Raw genomic sequence first — 19,983 nt, forward strand, 5'->3', positions numbered from 1 at the left:
AGCGTCACCTCCAAGTTCATGATTGATGGTTGAAAATCTCACAACCTTGGTTTTGCCCAATATTGACAGCTCTGCAGATCTTTCATCTGAACCAGTACTAGTTTCTGTGTTAAAACTATATGATCTAGCCGAGGTAGGAACTGATGGGATCCACAGAGCAGCGAGACCAAATCTAGACAAGATTCTGAGACTACTGTCCTTTTGGATAGGTGCGGCTGCCCTCACTGCAGCCCTAGAGTGAGGAGTTCTGAAGTTCCAGCCTGCTCAAGAGTTAATATTTCCTGACATTTCTCCTGAATTTTGAACATGTTAAAATATTTTGAGAAGTGGCAATGTATGCTATGGCTTGTTGAGTTTAGTTGATACTTGAATTCAATTATAGTCTGTTACCTTTTCATTGTAGAATGTGTATCTAATGAATTATATCTCATTTTGTTAGAGGACATTTTATAAGAACAGAGAATACATGTGCAAAGTGTGCTGATGCCTGTGAGACTTGTGAAGCTAGTCCTACAAACTGCCAATCCTGCATCAAGCCCTTCATACTGGACAACAAAAGCTGCAAAATGAAATGTTCCAGCAAGCACCATGCCAGTCCTGAAGGAATTTGCAAACGCTGTCCTATAAACTGTGAAGAGTGCAATGAAAATGGTTGTACAGGTAGGGCTGCACAATCCACATTTTAAAAAAAATCCCTGATATTTTTCTTCATCTTTTCTTTAAAAGGGCACAGACTTCAAGACAAAAATGTTTGGCTGATGTTTTTCATTTACTAGTGAACACCTCAAAGAACCATAGAGGTTTACAGCACAGCAGAAGCCCATTTGACCCCTAGGACGCTAGATTGGGCCATTGTTTCGGTGCTACACGCTAGATTGGGCCATTGTTTCGGTGCTACACGGCCTCTCCGACATCCAAGGTGGCGTCTTGGATGCTCACGAACATTTCCTGCATGACATGCGCCAGACGTTATCTTGGTATAGGAGTTAGCGCAGGCGCAGATAACAAACGCTTAAACCATGTAAAGTAGGGAAAAAATGGCTTCAATTAGTGTGCAACGCTGATTTAAAGTGATAGACACAATTTTGGAACTTAATGCTCAACTCAACACACTGTCTTAACCCCAACCATGTGAATGTGTCTTAGTGTGCCTGGAGGACCCCCCACCAGCGCAATTTACAAGTTAGTGGCTGGATTATTACTTCTGGCTGCCGAGACATTTCTAACTGTTTTTGGAGGTCTCCTAGACTTTAATACTAGGACTTGGGGACATAGCCTAACATTTAGAGCCAGGACCTGCAGGAGTGAAGTTAGGAAATGCTTCTACATGCAAAGGGTGGGAGATGTTTGGAACGCTCTTCTGCAGACGGCAGTTGATGCTAGCTCAATTGTGAATGTTAAATCTGAGATTGATAGATTTCTGTGAACCAAGGGTATTAAGGGATATGGGGCTAAGACAGGTATAGGGAGTTAGGTCACAGGTCCACCATGATCTCATTGAATGGTAGAACAGGTTCGAGGGGCTAAATGCCACTGCCACTTGCTGTCTCTTGATATGCGCCACCTTCTCCTGCAAGAAAGCGGGACGTATGTCTGGGTGATGTACCTGTCATGGTTGAATAGCTGCCACTGTGTGTGGCCTGTGAGTTTTGGGTGGGCGGCTTGAAACAGTGGTAATGTGTAAGGGTGAGAGGAAGCATCTGATTGGAAGAGTTGAGTACTGATGGAAAGAGTTTATTGGTATGTGGGGGATGGAGGGTTTAGTGTGTGGTGCAGCTGGTAGGAGACGGCACTTGACAGTTGACCTCACTCACCTTGACTGCTCTTGTCAAAGCATTGAACTTCTTCCTGCACTGCATCCATGTTCATGGTGCTGTGCGCCTGGCATTGATTTTGTTTCCCGCTGCCTCCCACTGCCTTTTGAGTATATGTCTGGAGGGCTTCTTGACCCCCCTACTGATATAGGATGTCCCTCCTTCTGTCCACCTCTTACACCCAAGGCCTCTAGTGCATCAGCAGAGAACCTTGGTGCACACACTCTCGCTGGCCTCGTGCCAACTCAGATCGGCAGATTGGTGAGGTCTGGCGGGCAGATTAGAGGATGTGGGATTTAGTAGTGTGCAACCTTTATTCAATGTTTTAACATAACTCATCAATGTGTAAACATAGGGATAGGACCTGCATCTGTGTTTTACATGTGCGATGTCTGATCACCATTCAGACTCTATGCAGACAGTAGACTGTTATTTTCAGCAAATAACAGGTACCAGCTACCTTTAAGAGATTTCTAAAAAAGGATCCTCCCTTTAAGAGATTGCGCTCCCTCTGGTGGTGGAAAGTGCTAGTTGCATTGATTCCACATGCAAGGCCTGGAAAGGAGCGCTGATTGCAGGTAAGTGCTCCAGTGGGTCCAGACTTGTGTCCTGCTTGTGCAGGGACCATTGGGCGCAGGGTGGTAGCGCATCGCGCTACCCGCGTCCAAAAACGGCCCCATCAAATTTTTCCCCCATAGTGTTTGAACGGGCTATTTTCTAGAGCAATTCAAAACTATATCCCACTGTCCTGCTCTCTCCCCATAGTCCTGTGTCCTCCTCTGCTTCAAATGTTTAGCCACTTTTCCATTAAAAGATGCAATGGTCTCTATCTCAACTATTCCCTGTGGCAAAGCATTCCATGCTCCAATGACTCTCTGCATAAAGAAGTTTCTTCTAACCCCTCTCCTCACTCTTTAAGTAACGCTTGTAAATTGATGACCCCCACCACACAAAGTAGTCCTTCCCTATTTGCCTTATCAAAATCCTTCAGAATTTAAAAGACCTTGAAGAAATCTTCTTTTGGCCTTCTCTGCTCCAGTGGAAATAGTCCCAGTATTTCAAGTATCTCTACATAACTTCATACTCTATGCTGTTTATGATTTTAATGTCCTTTCTATAATTGGATGCTCAAAACTGCATACAGTACTCCGGCTTAAATTTGTACAAGACAATTGTTATCAAAACCTCTTTGCCCTTGACTCGATGGGGGTGATTTTAGGGGGCAATTGCGGGTGCGTTGGAGGTGGGGGGTGGGGTTCCGAAAATTGTGGAAATCCTGTTCGGGTTCGGAAGCCGGCTCCAACCCGCCGACTTCCGAGTTTCCCAGGGACCCACCTGTGAGCGGGGGGGCGATCTGAAAACGGAAGTCCCAGCGGCAATCAAGGCCGGCAGGATGACAGTTAAAGAGCCAAATGTACCTCATTGAGGTACTTAAGGCACTTTACCTGTGACAGATTAAATACTTAGAAAGATTTTTAACGTACCTGGGCAGCTTGCCCACCGCTTCTGAAGGGCCGGATCAGACAAAAAGAAACTAAATAAATAAAAAACCATGGAAGGAGGTGAAAACATTAAATGAACCTACCTTTGCAACCTGCTCCAATATCAGATATCTCCTGCTCCAATGTATCCCTCTTCACCCCCCCCCCCCGATGTCCCCGTCTTCACCCCCCCGATCTTCCCCCGATGTCCTCCCGATCTTCCCCTCTTCCATCCCAATCTTCCCCTCTCCTCCCCTGATGTTCCACCTCCCCCTCTCAATCTTCCCCTCTCCCCCACCGATCTCCCCCTCTCCCCCCCTGATGTTCCCCTCTCCCCCCCTGATGTTCCCCTCTCCCCCCGATGTTCCCCTCTCCCCCCCCGATGTTCCCCTCTCCCCCCCTGATGTTCCCCTCTCCCCCCCCCGATGTTCCCCTCTCCCCCCCCGATGTTCCCCTCTCCCCCCCTGATGTTCCCCTCTCCCCACCGATGTTCCCCTCTCCCCACCGATGTTCCCCTCTCCCCCACCGATCTTCCCCTCTCCCCCACCGATCTTCCCCTCTACCCCCCGATCTTCCCCTCTACCCCCCCGATCTTCCCCTCTCCCCCCCCCGATCTTCCCCTCTACCCCCGATCTTCACTTCTCCCCCCATCTTCCCCTCTACCCCCGATCTTCCCCTCTACCACTCCCCCGATCTTCCCCTCTACCACTCCCCCGATCTTCCCCTCTCCCCCCCCGATCTTCCTCTCTCGTCATCCCGATCTTCCCCTCTCGCCCTCCCGATCTTCCTCTCTCGTCATCCCGATCTTCCCCTCTACCTCCACCCCCTCCCCCCGATTTTCCCTTCTCCCACCCCCCCACCACGGTCTTCCAGTCCAGTGCCGGATCTTCCATTCTCCCCCTCCCCCCCCCGATCTTCCATTCCAACGCCGAATGACGTCTGGCTCTCTCTCTTTCTCGTCCCCGCCCCCCTCGCGTTGCAGCTCCTGACGGCGGCCAGCCTGTCAATCAGGCTGGCCGCCGGGCGCGAAACCCGGAGAGGACGTTAATCACCATCAATCAACGTGTGATCGGGTCGGAAACGGTAAGTTTTGCTCATGCGGGTTTGCCATGAGCACCTTCAACCCCCGCCCCCCCCCTCCCCCGCTGCCAACCCGCCACCATTGTAAAATCGAGCCCTATGCCCTAGTTCTAAAACCCGAAATGCTATTGGTCTTTACTATGGCTTTATCCACCTGCACTCAGCTTTCAAGGGATATTGTATTTGCACCCGTAGATCTCTTTGTTCCTCTAAATCCTTCAGTATTTTCCATTAAATGTTTAGTCCCATTGCCTGTTTTTTTCGCCCAAATTGCATCACCTCACACTTCTCCACGTTAAATAACACCTGCCAGGTCCCTTTTTATCACACTGAAATTAGCATTTTTTCCAGTCAATGTCCTTATTTTTGACTCTTCATTATCCTTTTCTTTTTTTACATTGAACCTACTGCATTGTGGTTGTTACTTCTTAAAAGTTCTCCTACTCTCACATCAGTTATTTGGTCCACTTCATTTCCTAGAAATGATTCGAGCAATTCTTCTTTCCTTGTTTATTAGGAATATACTGATATAGGAAGCCATCTTGGATACATTCTACGAAGCATTCCTCACTTTAACTAAGTAAATTACCTTCATCCCAGTCTACCTTGGGGCAATTAAAATCACCCAATATTATTTCTCTGTTGTTCTTGCATATCTCTCTGAACTGTCTACAAATCGCCCCCTCTATCTCATCTCCACTGTTTGGCGGTCTGTAATACGCAATTGAGAATTTTGCTTCCTACTCTTTAACTCTATCTGTATGGATTGTGTCTTAGCACAACCCCCATGAATATTCCTGGAGGTCATTTCCAAATTTGGTGCCTGGGTGGTAACCTGCCAGAGAGGATCCTGGCTCATTGCAGAACCCATCCGATTTTTGATTTCAATAGAACGAAAATCAGATGGGTTCTACAATGGGTGGATGATTCACCTTGCCAGGTTACCACCCAGGTGGCAAAGTTGAAAATGTATCATCGTCATTTGTGTTGAGATGCATAACGCATATTTTATTTGGACAGGATATAATGGTGAAAAAATAATGTTGGATTTTCTTCCTTCTCAAAACACATTATTTTGTGAGGATGGGTGCTCTTTAAATTGTAATTTGTACATTTAGTTTTTTCTCCTTATTGATGTTGAAGAACATCAACACTGACAAATGGGATATTTTTACATGTTTTATAACCAGTATCAGCATCAACCTCTCCCAGGTCAGGTATAGGTTGAGTTATCAGTATTTGAGAGATTACACTTGACTTCTCCCACATTCTACTTTACGCAAGCTTCATTACCCACTACCCTTGCTCAAAATTGCCTGACTTTCTGTTATTGCCTAACTATGTGCAGTTTTATCCTGCAGAACTACGATCACTAAACTTAGAGTGCCCAAACTCATTTCATTTTGATCTCTTACTGTGGAGTCCATTATTCAGCAAGCAGAGTAATCGGTTACTTATCCGCAGGAATAATCACTCACCCCTTTCCCACACTAAATTATATAAGATATTCAATGAAAGACGAGTTAGTTCGGAAATGTAAATATAAAGATTCAAAATGGTAGGATTGTAAGTAATTTAATTTAATGAGTAGTCTAGAGCCTAAATTTTCCAAGTATGTTCTGGCAGCCAGGAACTTGCCTATCGGAAAATCGTGGGTACAAAGCTCTTGATTTTCTGTCCAATTAAATCAATAGATTGACAGTCACGGATGATGTGTCCATGATTTTCTGGTATGCACTGGCGGTAGGCAAGAGGCCCCACTGCAAGCACCTGCCGAGGAGGCTTGAGGGGCTGAACGGCCTACTCATGTTCCTATGCTCGTAACATTATCTCCTATAAATACATCTTGACTAATTCTTGTAACTATATACCTCCAACACAGTTTGATACGTAATTTTGATTACTACACAAATTGGTTTACTGAAATTATATGGTTGCCATGGTAATATGACCTCTTTGGAAGCAGACAAATTAATAATGTGTTTGATTTCCACAGAATGCAGCAGATACTTTTTCTTTCACAATGGCATTTGCTCTGAGGACTGTCCCCAAGGATTCTTTCAAAATACTCAGACCTTTACATGCACTTCGTGCTATTCTGAATGCGCAGGCTGTATTGGTCCAGACTCCGATGACTGTGAGGAGTGTGCCGATCCTTCTTCAGTTATGTATAATGGGCAGTGTTTGAAAAACTGCCCTGAAAGAACATACTTTAACAAGAAAACTAAAGATTGTCAGGGTAAGCTCAGTATGTTACATTAACAATAGAATTGTAAGAATGCAGTGGAAGAGCACAGTAAGTTTTAAATGTTTCGTCGCAAAGTAACATTTGATATGTTTAGTTTGTGGAATACTATGGAATGGCATTAGTTTTACTAAGGGGCATTTTTTCCCACTTATACCTCCAGTTTTCTTTCTGCTGTGAAATAAACACATTTTCTCAATTTTTGTAGTGATTACTTAAGATAGAACTCAAACCGAGTTCTGAACTTGAAGTACAACAAAGTTAATTTGCAAATATATAAATTTTACCCAGTTACTGCCATTTTGAGTTTGGATTTGCTGAATTGCTATCAAAAGTATCAAAACGTTATAAATAATTCAATTGAAGACATATGGGGGCCTAAATTTATTAACGTCCCAAATCGGACATGATTCCGGTGGCGCACAGTGACAGTGCGTTGGAATGGAAAGGCACGAGGACGGTCCTAAATTCATCCCCGGCCCTTATCATAATTTATTTAGGGAAGCTGCGAGCGCCAATCAGAAGCCTCAATGCAGCTCGCCTGTCGGTGCCTAACCGATATCATCCTGTGCCAAGAACTCCAGGTAAGTCTGGGACAGAGGGAATACCATCAGGAGGGGTGAGAGAATGGGCTGGCAGTAGCCTGCAGTCATTTTGTGGAGCCCGGAGGAGCACTCTTGCTCCTTTCGACTTCACAAATACCATATTCCTTTTGGGGCCTTTTTTTGAATGGCCTGGAGCACTGGTTAGACTGCTCAAGACACAAAGAGACCAGTCAGAGCCGGCATATCGCAAGCTCCAACTAGTCCAAACAATTTTAACAATCTGCATACCAAATGGGTGTAGGAACCTGATTTCAATAGGTCTGCATGGGGACGCCTAAAAAAAAGGCCCCGACCATTTTAGCAGTGGCCTGAATGCCCCGTATAGATCAGGCAAAGCCTTTGCTAGAACATAAGAACATACAAAATAGGAACAGGAATAGGCCATACGGCCCCTCGAGCCTGCTACGCCATTCAAAAAGATCATGGCTGATCTTCTACCTCAACTCCACTTTCCCGCCCGATCCCCATATCCCTTGATCTCAGTCTTGAATATACTCAATGACTGAGCATCCCCAGCCCCCTGGGGTAGAGCATTCCAAAGATTCACAACTCTCTGAGTGAAGAAATGTTTCCTCACCTCGGTCCTAAATGGCCGACCCCTTATCTTGAGACTATGACCCCTAGTTCCAGACTCTCCAGCCAGGAGAAACAGCCTTTCAGTATCTACCCTGTCAAGCCCTCTAAGAATTTTATACATTTCAATGAGATCACCTCTCATTCTTCTAAACTCCAGAAAATATAGGCCCATTCTACTCAATCTCTCCTCATGGGACAACCCTTTCATCCCTGGAATCAATCTAATGAACCTTCGTTGCACCCCCTCTAAGGCAAGGTTATCCTTCCTTAGGTAAGGAGACCAAGATTGTACCCAATATTCTCGGTGTAGTTTCATCAGAGACCTATATAATTGCAGCAAGACCTCCTTACTCTTATACTCTCACCCCCTTGCAATAAAGGCCTACATACTATTTGCCTTCCTAATTGCTTGCTGTACCTGCATGTTAACTTTCTGTGATTCTTATTCATGGACACCCAAATCCCTCTGACTACCAACACTTCTTAGTCTCTCACCGTTTAAAAATATTATGCTTTTCCATTCTTCCTACCAAAGTGGATAATTTCACATTTCCCCACATTATACTCCATTTGCCACCTTCATGCCCACTCACTTAACCTGTCTATATCCCTTTGCAGCTTCTTTGCATCCTCCTCACAACTTTCTTTCCCAACTAGCTTTGTATCATCAAATCAAACTTGGATTCATTACACTCGTCTAAGTCATTGATATATATTGTAAACAGCTGAGGCCCAAGCACTGATCCTTGGCGGCACCCCACTAGTTACAACCTGCCAAACCAAAAATTACCGTTTTATTCCTACTCTCTGTTTTCTGTCCATTAACCAATCCTCAATCCATGCTTCCATATTACCCCCAATCCCATGAACCCTAATCTTGTGTAACAACCTTTTGTGTGGCACCTTATTGAATGTCTTTTGAAAATCCAAATATACTACATCCAATGGTTTTCTCCTTATCTACCCTGCTAAATACACCCTCAAAAAACTCTTAATAGATTTGTCAAACACGATTTCCCTTTCAAAAACCGTGTTGAGTCTGCCTAATCATATTATGATTTTCTAAGTGCCCTGTTACTACATCCTTAATGTTACATTCTAGCATTTTCCCTAAGACCTATAGTTCCCTGTTTTCTCTCTCCCTTTTTTCTTGAATAGCGGGGTTACATTTGCTACCTTCCAATCCATGGAGACCGTTCTAGAATCTAAGGAATTCTGGAAGATAAAAACCAATGCATCCACTACCTCTGCAGCCACCTCTTTTAAAACCCTGGGATGTAGGCTATCAGGTCCAGAGGATTTGTCGGCTTTTAGTTCCATTAATTTCTCCAGCACTTTTTCTTTACTAATCTTAATTACTTCAAGTTCGTCACTCTCATTAGACACTTGGTTCCCCACTATTTCCAGTATTTTTTGTGTCTTCTACCGTGAAGACAGATACAAAATATTTGTTTAACGTCTCTGCCATTTCCTTATTCTCTGTTATAATTTCTCCTGTCTCTGCCTCCAAGAGACACACGTTTACTTTCGCAAATCTCTTCCTTTTTATATATTTGTTGAAGCTCTTACAATCTGTTCTTATATTTCTTGCTAGTTTACTCTCATTCCATTTTCTCCCTCGTTATCAATTTCTTGATCATCCTTTGGTGATTTCTAAAACCCTCCCAATCCTCAGGCTTACTAATCTTTTTGGCAACATTGTAAGCCTCTTCTTTTAATCTAATACTATCTTTAACTTCTCTAGTTTGCCACGGTTGGATCACTTTTCCCGTGGAGTTTTTATTCATCAAGGGAATGTGTATTCGTTGAGAATTATGAATTATTTGTTTAAATGTTCACCATTGCTTATCTACCATCATATCTTTTAATCAAATTTCCCAATCTACCGTAGCCAACACCCCTCATACCTACGTAATTGGCTTTGTTTAAATTTAAGACCCTGGTTTTGGACTTAGCTACATCATTCTCAAACTCAATATGAAATTCTATCATATTATGATCACTCTACCCCATAGAATCCTTAACTATAAGATTACTAATTAATCTGTCTCATTACACAATACTAGATCTAAAATAGCCTGTTCTCTAGTTGGTTCCTCAACATATCGTTCTAGAAAACTGTCTCAAATGCGTTCCGTGAACTCGTCCTCCAAACTAGTTTTGCCAATTTGGTTTGCCCAGTTTATATGAAGATTAAAATCCCCCATGATTATTGCATTACCCTTGCTACATGCTCCTCTAATTTCCTGATTTATACTCTGTCCAACACTATAACTACTGTTAGGGGGCCTATAAACTACTCCCACCAGGGTTTTATGCCCCTTGTTATTTCTTAGCTCCACCCAAACTGATTCTACATCCTGAATTTCTGAACTAAGATCCTTTCTCACTACTGCCTTGATTTCATCCTTTATGCTCTGCTAAATTAGTTATCATTGTGCCAGTTTTAGGCCCAAAAGGCGGGCACAACAATGTTGAATTGAAACCCCCTGATCTCTGACTGTGTAGTTAGGTATATGTCTGTTTTCGCTTGTGGTTCAGTGGGGAAATGAGTTATCTCACGATAATGCTTTTTTGTTGGTGGTGTTGTCCAACTGATCCTTTTGGGTTGGGGGACACAGGGGTAGAGGGATAAGGTTTGTTAGTTCCTGACTGTAGAGGTGGGTGCGCATCTGTATTTCCTACTGATGTAGTTGGAAGGCAAGGTAACATGACAATCTGGGGAGATTCATATGACTTCAGCTTTAGCTTTGTAAATATCTAAATTTACGATCGCCAAAAACTAAAGGGAAACCCCGAGAACAAATTTACATTCCTTGTATTTGTAATTACACTATTCCAAATTGTCACTGTCTGATACGGAGTGTTTTTCTTTCAACTGTAGAATGTGATGAGGCATGTAGGACCTGCGAGGGACCCCATTCAACAGACTGCATTCATTGCAGAGAACGGATGATAAAGAACAGTCAGGGTCACTGTGTAACGCACAAGGACTGTGCCCTGAATACATACATGGACCAGATCTGTAGGCCCTGTCACAGAAAATGCCACCGCTGTTATGGGCCTACTGACCACGACTGTCTCAGCTGTACCCGCAATCATTTTTTACTCAGTGAGTATGCCATAGTGCTTTCAAAGCTCCAGCAAATGGAAAACAGCATAATTTGGTTTTCTTTTTAAATGATATTTTAAACCTTATTTCAGTCTTCAAGCTGACTAGAAATTAATAACTTTTATTGTCCTAAACCTGTCAAGTGTGTCTTTTTGGGAGCAAGGATCATTAATTTTGGTTTAAAAATGTAATCTATTTTAATGTATGTCACTCTAAAAAGTAAACAATCTATCTGCTTAAATGGATTTACAATTAATCTCACTTGTTTTGATCATAAACCTCACTTCTAAAATGTCTCCAAAGTTGATGGCTCTGTGTACCAGAGACATGAAAGATAAAGGGTCAAAATATCAAGCTCACGCAAATTGAGCTACAGTCAGATTGGGTTGAGACTAAAACTGATTTTTTTTATTAACAAAGGTAAAAATTTCCTTGATCAGAATGCCAGTTAATAACTTGAAGTCTGCTACACAACACGGTGGTTACCATTGGCTTTGTGTAGTTTAGTTGGTTTGTATAGAAACTTTGATTATCATGCGATATGATTTTAAATTTATTTTGTCAACTTAACAGAGGCTAGTTCACTTAGCTTTCCTGTGGCTGAGAATTGCTCAGTTAAGTGTGTTCATGGCAGTTTGCTCTGGATTAGTATTTCTAGTAAAATTTAGCTAGAGATATTGAATAGAGGAAATCTTCAGAAACATACTTACGACATCACTTGCTCGATTTTAAAAGGGAAAAATGGGTGGGTTGGGGGCGGGGGGTCGTTCAAAATCACAACCATTTTGGACCCGCCTCCAATCCGCCCATTTCCGGTTTTCACTGGGGCGGGCGACCAACTCGCTTCCAAGAGGTGGGTCGGGATTAAAACCTTTCAAGGAGGCTGCGGGCCTCTATTTTTGCAGAGTTTCTGATTTCAACCCCGGGGGGCCGGGATTCCCAGGCCTTCTCTTTCATGTCACATGAAAGGAGGCTAGAAGACCCGAGACTAACAGGTAGGTGCCTTTCAGGCACAGCTTGTGGGCCCAGAGGAGCAGGAGTGCTTCCCCCAGGCCCAACAAGCCTACTTGCAGCGACCCCCCCCCACCAATGATCGCGGACCCCCACGAGGAACCCCGATCCCGACCCCCCCTCCCATGATTGGCCCCCGATCCCTCCCCCAATTACTGACTCCCCCTGTGCCCACCCATGCCCCACCCAATCCATACAAACAAAGACTTACCTGAAGACTTACCTGAACCACGTCCTCTCCCTGGCTGCTCTCCCGTCCGACTGAGACCAGACAGTCAATCAGGTCGGTCAGTCGGAGGGCAAACCCACAAAAAAAATAAAAGATATCCTTACGTCAAAATCGTAAAGACGTCCCAGAATCCTGTACTTCCGGGTTTCCCGTCTGCAATTTGACCCCTCTGCCCCCTCCCTGGCTTGGGGTCAAAATCATGCCGCATAGCACTTAGCAACCATAGCAATTCTCACCACCTTATGTCCTCCAATGTGCATTATCTCTGGATGACATTTGGGAAGGAGGTGGTCTGTCATCAGAATGAATCCTTCAAAATTTACTAGTGCCACTGAAATTATATTCTTAGGACTTGATTATTCCATTGGATTGTGAAGGGGTAAGGGGCAGAGATGGAGCCAAACAGGAGCAGGGAGAAGACTGTCTGGTTCAGCAGAGGTATAATATAGTTGCCATGAGTTTGTGAGACATTCATATAAGATGCTTAGCTCTATTTTTTGTGAGTGGCCGCCCCCACATTAAACCACTGTCTTCCACCTCCTGCTCAAAAAGGAGGCTAAGAACAAATAATTAAAATTAACATACTGGCAAACAGACACAACATATACAAATAAACATGAAATTGTTGTAATAATACGAAATAAACCATATGTTAGCCATATAAAAATTGCTTTGGAACTGTTATTCCTGAAAATTATATAATATTCAACTTGTCAGAAAAAGTCGTGATTGACTCCATTGGCATAAAATCCCTGTGAGATTTGACACTTATAAGGGATTGTGTTGAAAATTTGATTAATCCCGATAAGATGTGCTTTACAACATGCTTTATTAACTTCTTTCTCAACAGTAGAGGTGGTCTACTGTTTACTGTTTTAACTTATTATATTAATTATTGTAACCATTTATCTTTCAATTAGATAAGACATGCATAGACACATGTCCAGGTGGATACTACACAGAGCAGAATAGGCATCACTGCTTTGCTTGTCACAAAAGCTGTGAGACCTGCAATGGGAAGTCTAACACACAGTGCCTTGCCTGTAAACCAGACTGGTACAGCCTGGGATTGATGTGCGTCAAGACCTGTGGATCTGGGTAGGTGTCGCAGATCAGATTAAAAATATTTCACTGGAGTTTGAACCTGAGAGACTGATTGATTGAAATAGTTTACTCTTTTCCTCTTGAGTACCAGGCTCTGTTAAAGATAGTTTAAATGCTAACTGCTAATAGGTTATAGTTTAAAGTTTATGATCTTTGCAACTCCCTCAGTTTAATAATCTTTTAATATGTCGTGTATATGGAAACCAGGAAAAATGTTGTTAAAGGAATGGCAAATATTTTCTTTTTTTCATAATGGATTTTGGTGTAGAAATGTGGGGATCAAGAAATTCCAAAAATCCTGCATTATTATTTGAAAAAAGGTGGAAATACATACCTTGAAACTATAAGCGATTAAGTTTAACATCAGTTGCTGGAAAGTTTTCAAATAATTTTGAGAGATCTAGTGAGTGAGGATAACTTGTTAAGGGATGGTTCGTGTGGATTCAGGAGAGGAAGATCATATTCCGCTTTTTAAGAAAGGAGAGAGAGGGAAACCAGGGAATTATAGACCAGTTAGCCTAACATCTGTTGTGGGGAAAATGCTGGAGTCTATAATTAAGGATAGGGTGACTGAACACCTTGAGAATTTTCAGTTAATCAGAGAGAGCCAGCATGGATTTGTGAAAGGTAGGTCGTGCCTGACAAACCTGACTCAATTTTTTGAAGAGATGACTAAAGTAGTGGACAGGGGAATGTCAATGGATGTTATTTATATGGACTTCCGGAAGGCATTTGATAAGGTCCCACATAAGAGACTGTTAGCTAAGATAGAAGCCCCTGGAATCGAGGGAAAAGTACGGACTTGGTTAGGAAGTTGGCTGAGCGAAAGGAGACAGAGAGTAGGGATAATGGGTAGCTACTCACATTGGCAGGAGTCCCGCAGGGATCTGTCTTGGGGCCTCAATTATTCACAATATTTATTAACGACTTAGATGAAAGCATAGAAAGTCTCATATCTAAGTTTGCCGATGACACAAAGATTGGTGGCATTGTAAGCAGTGTAGATGAAAACATAAAATTACAAAGCAATATTCATAGATTAGGTGAATGGGCAAAACTGTGGCAAACGGAATTCAGTGGAGACAAATGTGAGGTCATCCACTTTGGATCAAAAAAGGATTGAACAGGGTACTTTCTAAATGGTAAAAAATTAAAAACAGTGGATGTCCAAAGGGACTTAGGGGTACAGGTACATAGATCATTGAAGTGTCATGAACAGGTGCAGAAAATAATCAATAAGGCTAATGGAATGCTGGCCTTTATATCTAGAGGATTAGAGTACAAGGGGGCAGAAGTTATGCTGCAGCTATACAAAACCCTGGTTAGACCACACCTGGAGTACTGTGAGCAGTTCTGGGCACCGCACCTTCGGAAGGACATATTGGCCTTGGAGGGAGTGTAGTGTAGGCTTACTAGAATGATACCTGGACTTCAAGGGTTAAGTTACGAGGAGAGATTACACAAATTGGGGTTGTATTCTCTAGAGTTTCGAAGGTTAAGGGGTGATCTGATCGAAGTTTATAAGATATTAAGGGGAACAGATAGGGTGGATAGAGAGAAACTATTTCCGCTGGTTGGGGATTCTAGGGGTAGGGGGCACAGTCTAAAAATTAGAGCCAGACCTTTCAGGAATGAGATTAGAAAACATTTCTACACACAAAGGGTGGTAGAAGTTTGGAACTCTCTTCTGCAAACGGCAATTGATACTAGCTCAATTGCTAAATTTAAATCTGAGATAGATAGCTTTTTGGCAACCAACGGTATTAAGGGATATGGGCCAAAGGCAGGTATATGGGGCTCGAATTTAGCAGGCCTGCGGGTTCCCAGCGGGTGGTCCTCCGGGAGGGTGGTCAACACGCTCGGCGAAATTAGTGGGTTGCCCGCGCGATCGTAGCAGGCAACCCACTAATAGGAATCAATTACCTGCTCCTCCGGGGTCCACGGCGCTGGTCTGCGCGTCGGGCGGGCTGCGCATGCGCAGTACGATCTGTCAGCTGGAGGCTCTCTAGTTAAAGGGGCAGTCCTCCACTGACAGATGCTGCAACCAATGGGACAAATTGCAGCATGGAGCAGCCCAGGGGGAAGGCTGCTCCCAGTTTAATGATGCCTCACCCCAGGTATCATCAGATGGGGTGAGGAGGAGGGGGAGGACACAGATCTTCCCCCCGGCATGCGGGAGGAAGCGGCCTGCCTCTGCCACCAAGAAGGCCTGGCTCGAGGTGGCAGAGGGGGTCACCTGCGCCACCAACAAAGCGCCCACCTGCATACAGTGCAGGAGGTGCTGCAATGACCGCAGTAGGTCAGCCACAGTGAGAACACGAAGTCTTTCCCCTACACTCCGTCTGCCACAACACTGCCCCCACCCCACATCTCCTTCGACACCGCCAACACTACTCTGTCACATCACCCCTCATACCCACTCAAACCCCATCCTCATCTTACCTGCACCTACTCACCTCGCCAGTACTCACCCCGCCACTAACACGCAACCTAATCCTCATACAATCTCATTGCTCCATCCCATACTCAACCTCTCGTGCATCTCCCTCACGGCCAGCCTCACTCAACCTGCCACCACCTGTGCTGCAGCCACAGGGCATGCATCACATATGTGCAGTAGGCAGCGTAAGGCAAATGTTTCGTGAGCATGAAGGGGGTGCACAAGGTTGTCTGAGGGTTTGTCCTGGGTGTTACCTATATTGAATTTCAGAGCAACAAACAGCACACATTATATTGACACCACCACTGCCATGTCTCCGCGAATCCTGTCCGTTGTGTCCAATAATGCCCGCTCCTGGGTATCACTATGAGGACCCACCACTGATGCCACCCATCGTGTTACTGCAGAGTAGGTGCAGGTGTATTTGCAGGGCTCTTCCGCGCAGACCACTGAGAGACATCGGCGGTGTAGCCGGCTGCACCCTGGAAGGATGCGGAGGAGAAGTTGTGGAGGGCAGTGGTGACTTTGACAGCGACAGGTAAGCTGTTGGTGCTGGGGCCAGCCAGGAGCAGCTCGGCATGAAAGAGGCTGCAGATCTCCAGGACTACATGTCGAGCGAATCTGCGCCTCCCTGTGCACTGCTGCTCGGAGAGGTCCGGGGAGCTGCGCCTCGGTCTGTGGACCCTGCGGCGAGGGTAGTGCCCTCTGCGATGCGTCTCTCCCTGCGGTAGCCCTCCCTCCTGCTGTGCAGGTGGGCGTGCAACAACACCGTGTTGGGGGGCTCCACGTCTCTGCGGCGGACGGCGTGGACTGCGAGGCTGCTGGGGCTGGTCATGCTGTTCGTCCTCCGAGGGTGTCCACGCACCACCCATCTGGCAGGTGTTGGTCTGAGGGGTTGTGCAGGGTAGGTGGGTGGTTCCTCGCACTAGGGCTGCAGTTTCGTGTCGGTCTGTCCTCTGGCTTGGCGGGGGGTGGTGGAGGGCAGGGGTTGCCCTATGTGACGCGGTGGCCTCCTGCGTGGGTGAGGGCTCTCCCCCGTGGAGTGCACCTTGGCACCTGCCACAGGCTGCTGGCTGCAACACGCCTGGTTGGAGAGAGACTGTTTCCCCCAGTGTGGGAAACTCACTGCCTTGAACCCAAAATCCCACACTTCCTCTTTTGACAGCTGCTTCAGCTCATTTAATGACCTCAACAAGCAAGGTAAGTACACTCAAGTGGAACCCCACTGGCTTTAATTGCCTGCGGGATTCCCACCAGCGGGGCTTGCGCGCGCAGCCAAGCACGTCAGCGCGGTACCCGGAAGTGGGCGGGATTTCGGCGCGATCCGGTCACGTGACCGGATATCGGGATTTTCGGGGCCCCCCCACTGGAAACCCGCAGGTAACCCGACGCGAAAATCGAGCCCATGGAGTTAGATCACAGATCAGCCATGATCTTATCAAATGGTGGAGCAGGCACGAGGGGCTGAATGGCCTACTCCTGTTCCTATATTTAATGGACATGGGGGATTTTTTTTAAAGTGATTATTCTCATGCAAGATGGCGAATGCAGTTAATATTATGTACTTGAATTTTCAGAAAGATGTTGACAATGTTTCATATCAACGATTAATGGCTAAGCCAATTGAGACATTTATTTGAAGGATAATTGCTGTTGCTGAGGAAAATTTGTACTCCAGATGCGGCCTGACCAAGGCTGTATACAACTGAAGCATAATATCCTCCTCTTTATATTCCAGATCCCTTGAGATAAAGGCCAGTCTTCCATTAGCCTTTTTTATCGCTTTTTGTACCTGTCTTCTAGCTTTTAATGATTTGTGTTCTTGGACTCTCAAATCATTTTGCTTTTATACAGTTCCTAGTTTCTTGCCATTTAGAAACGACTCCGATTTATCTTTCTTGGGTGAAAAGTGGATAACCTCGCACTTGCCCATATTCCTGCCTGGACCTCACAATCATGCCTGCTTTATACAAGCATACTGGAAATACACAGCAAATCAGGCAGCACCTGTGGACAAAAAAAAAGAGTTAATGTTTCAGGCCGATGACCTTTCGTCACAACTGAAAGAAGTGGAAGATTAAACAGTTTTTAAGCAAGTACCGAGCCAGGGAAAAATGGGTGGGGGGGCAGAAAGGGGAGGGGAGGAAAGAACAAAAGGGAAGGTCTGTGATAGGGTGGAGGGCAGGAGTGATTAAATGACAAAAGGGATGATGGTGCAAGGCGAGGAGGGTGATAATGGGACAGGTTAAGAAACAAAAGGTGGGTCTAGAGGAGCTGTAAATGGCAACATCAGAACAAATACCAGCACCTGCTGTTCGAAAAAGTGGGAGCAGTGGTTATGACCTGAAGTTATTGAAATCAATGTTGAGTCCAGAAGGTTGTAAAGTGCCTAATCAAAAGATGAGGAGGGAAAAATTGGATAAGGGTCCCTTCAGAGCGATGGTAGCGCCACCCCAGAGAGAAAGGACCCTCCGCAGGCAGCACGTGAAATTCGTGCTGCCTGCAACTTACCCTGAAATCTCCATGCAGCAATCGCAGCCCTCGCTGCTGAGAGGCTGCACAGAGAACGAGAAAGTTGAAAATGGGACATGGCCAGCGCACATCATCAGCTGCCTGCACTACTTAAAGGTGTAGGCACATTTCTAATGGCAGATACACAGCCAAGGAGGAGAAGGGAGAATGGCAACACGAGTAGCTGCACCAGCAAGACAGCGGGCACCAAGATTCTCGGATGATGCTCTGGAGGCCTTGGTGGAAGGGGTGGACCAGAGGAAGGCAGCATTGTACCCGCAGGGTGACCGGAGACCGTCTAGACTACAGCTACATAGGCATTAGCAGGCCGTAGCACAGGAGTTGAATGCAAGGAGCATTGCACCATGCACATGGGTGCAGTGCTGCAAGAAATTTAATGACTTGACACGAGTGGTCAAGGTGAGTGAATGCAAGTGTCAAGTGGCACATCCTACCAACTGCACCAATACTCCATGCTCGACACCTCCCGTCACCCACCCACCCACCAACAAACACTGCCATCCATACGCAATGCTGCATCTCACACGCACATAATACCACACTTGCAGGCCACACAACCACCACTCAAGTCCCATTGAATTTACAGCTTGTCCCAAATCCCACCCCCTTGTGGGAGAAACACTAAATTTATGCCCTCCCCAGTAATCTCGAGGCTATAGTATATACAATGAGAATACAGACTGAGGTGGAAGAGTTTAATAGAAGAGGTAGCGCAGTGGAGCCTGCTGTATATCTATTCCCGTATAGCAGAGGAAAAATAATTGATTGGAAGCAAATTTGGATTTTATTGTTACTTTTGTAACTGTGACAGTCAAAAATAATGAAGAATGTTGGTGCAACACCTGCTGTCTACCAGTGGATGTCATTAGTTTACTTTGAGCACCCTTGTGTAGAGCACTATGTAATCAATGTTAATTAGAATTGCTCAAAGTTTTTACTGTTTCTATTGGATATTGATAGCTAGGTATTAATGTTCCATAATCCTTAAAAAGTGGTACTCCAATACAAAAATTGCGCAATCTGGCAACAATGAACAAACCCACTATTAAAAGTTGTAAAATTGTGCCATTTAGTGCCTGATCTTTCTGGCGCATTATCTAGGAGAAAATTACAATATCATTCATGTACAGTTTTAAACCTTGAATATTGTCCTGATTATTTCTAACTATGCAGAAAAGCCAAAAATAAAATGAGTTTAATATTCCAGAAATATGAGGTCAATAAGCATGGCCCTTCTGCCCCATTTTTGTGCAGTTTTAAACCAGGGTAAAGATATTGTACAAAAAAGGCATTTTTAAAATAACACGTACGTGCAAAAAGTATTATGGGGAAAAGTAATACAAAAATAATAGAGCTAATACAAAACTTATAAAGCTGAGCTGCAAATCGAATAAAAACAGAAAATGCTGGAAACACGCAGAAGGTGAGTAAACATCTGAAAGAGAAAGCTAGGTTAATGTTTTAGATTGGACCCTTCATGGAAACTATAAATCTCTAATCCTTTCAAAGTGATGGTCAGTATTTGTTTTGCTAATTTTAAGTGATTAGAAATATTAGAAAATTTCCCCTTCAGGATGCTTTTTAAAAGTCTATTTTTTACAAGGAATTATGATGAACACCTGTTTGATTCTGGTTATTTCCTATTAATAACTTTGTCTGTAATTATTTAAACATGAAGTCCTGATAACATCACTTGAGTGTTATAAGATAAATGAGGATGGGGAAGGTCATTTGGCCATCTTCATTCATCCATC

General features: G+C 44.6%; 1 protein-coding gene across 1 annotated transcript in view; it reads left to right on the forward strand.

Moving 5' to 3' along the window:
* The window catches only part of pcsk5b (proprotein convertase subtilisin/kexin type 5b), a 348,074-nt gene that overhangs the window by 300,519 nt on the left and 27,572 nt on the right, over window positions 1–19,983 (forward strand). The window contains exons 30-33 of the mRNA XM_067983096.1: window positions 440–660; window positions 6,372–6,614; window positions 10,686–10,913; window positions 13,074–13,251. Coding sequence (XP_067839197.1) covers window positions 440–660; window positions 6,372–6,614; window positions 10,686–10,913; window positions 13,074–13,251 — 870 coding nt within the window. The remainder of the gene's footprint in view (window positions 1–439; window positions 661–6,371; window positions 6,615–10,685; window positions 10,914–13,073; window positions 13,252–19,983) is intronic.

Source organism: Heptranchias perlo, chromosome 4 (assembly GCF_035084215.1).
Source record: "Heptranchias perlo isolate sHepPer1 chromosome 4, sHepPer1.hap1, whole genome shotgun sequence".
NCBI classification, from domain to species: Eukaryota; Metazoa; Chordata; class Chondrichthyes; order Hexanchiformes; family Hexanchidae; genus Heptranchias; species Heptranchias perlo.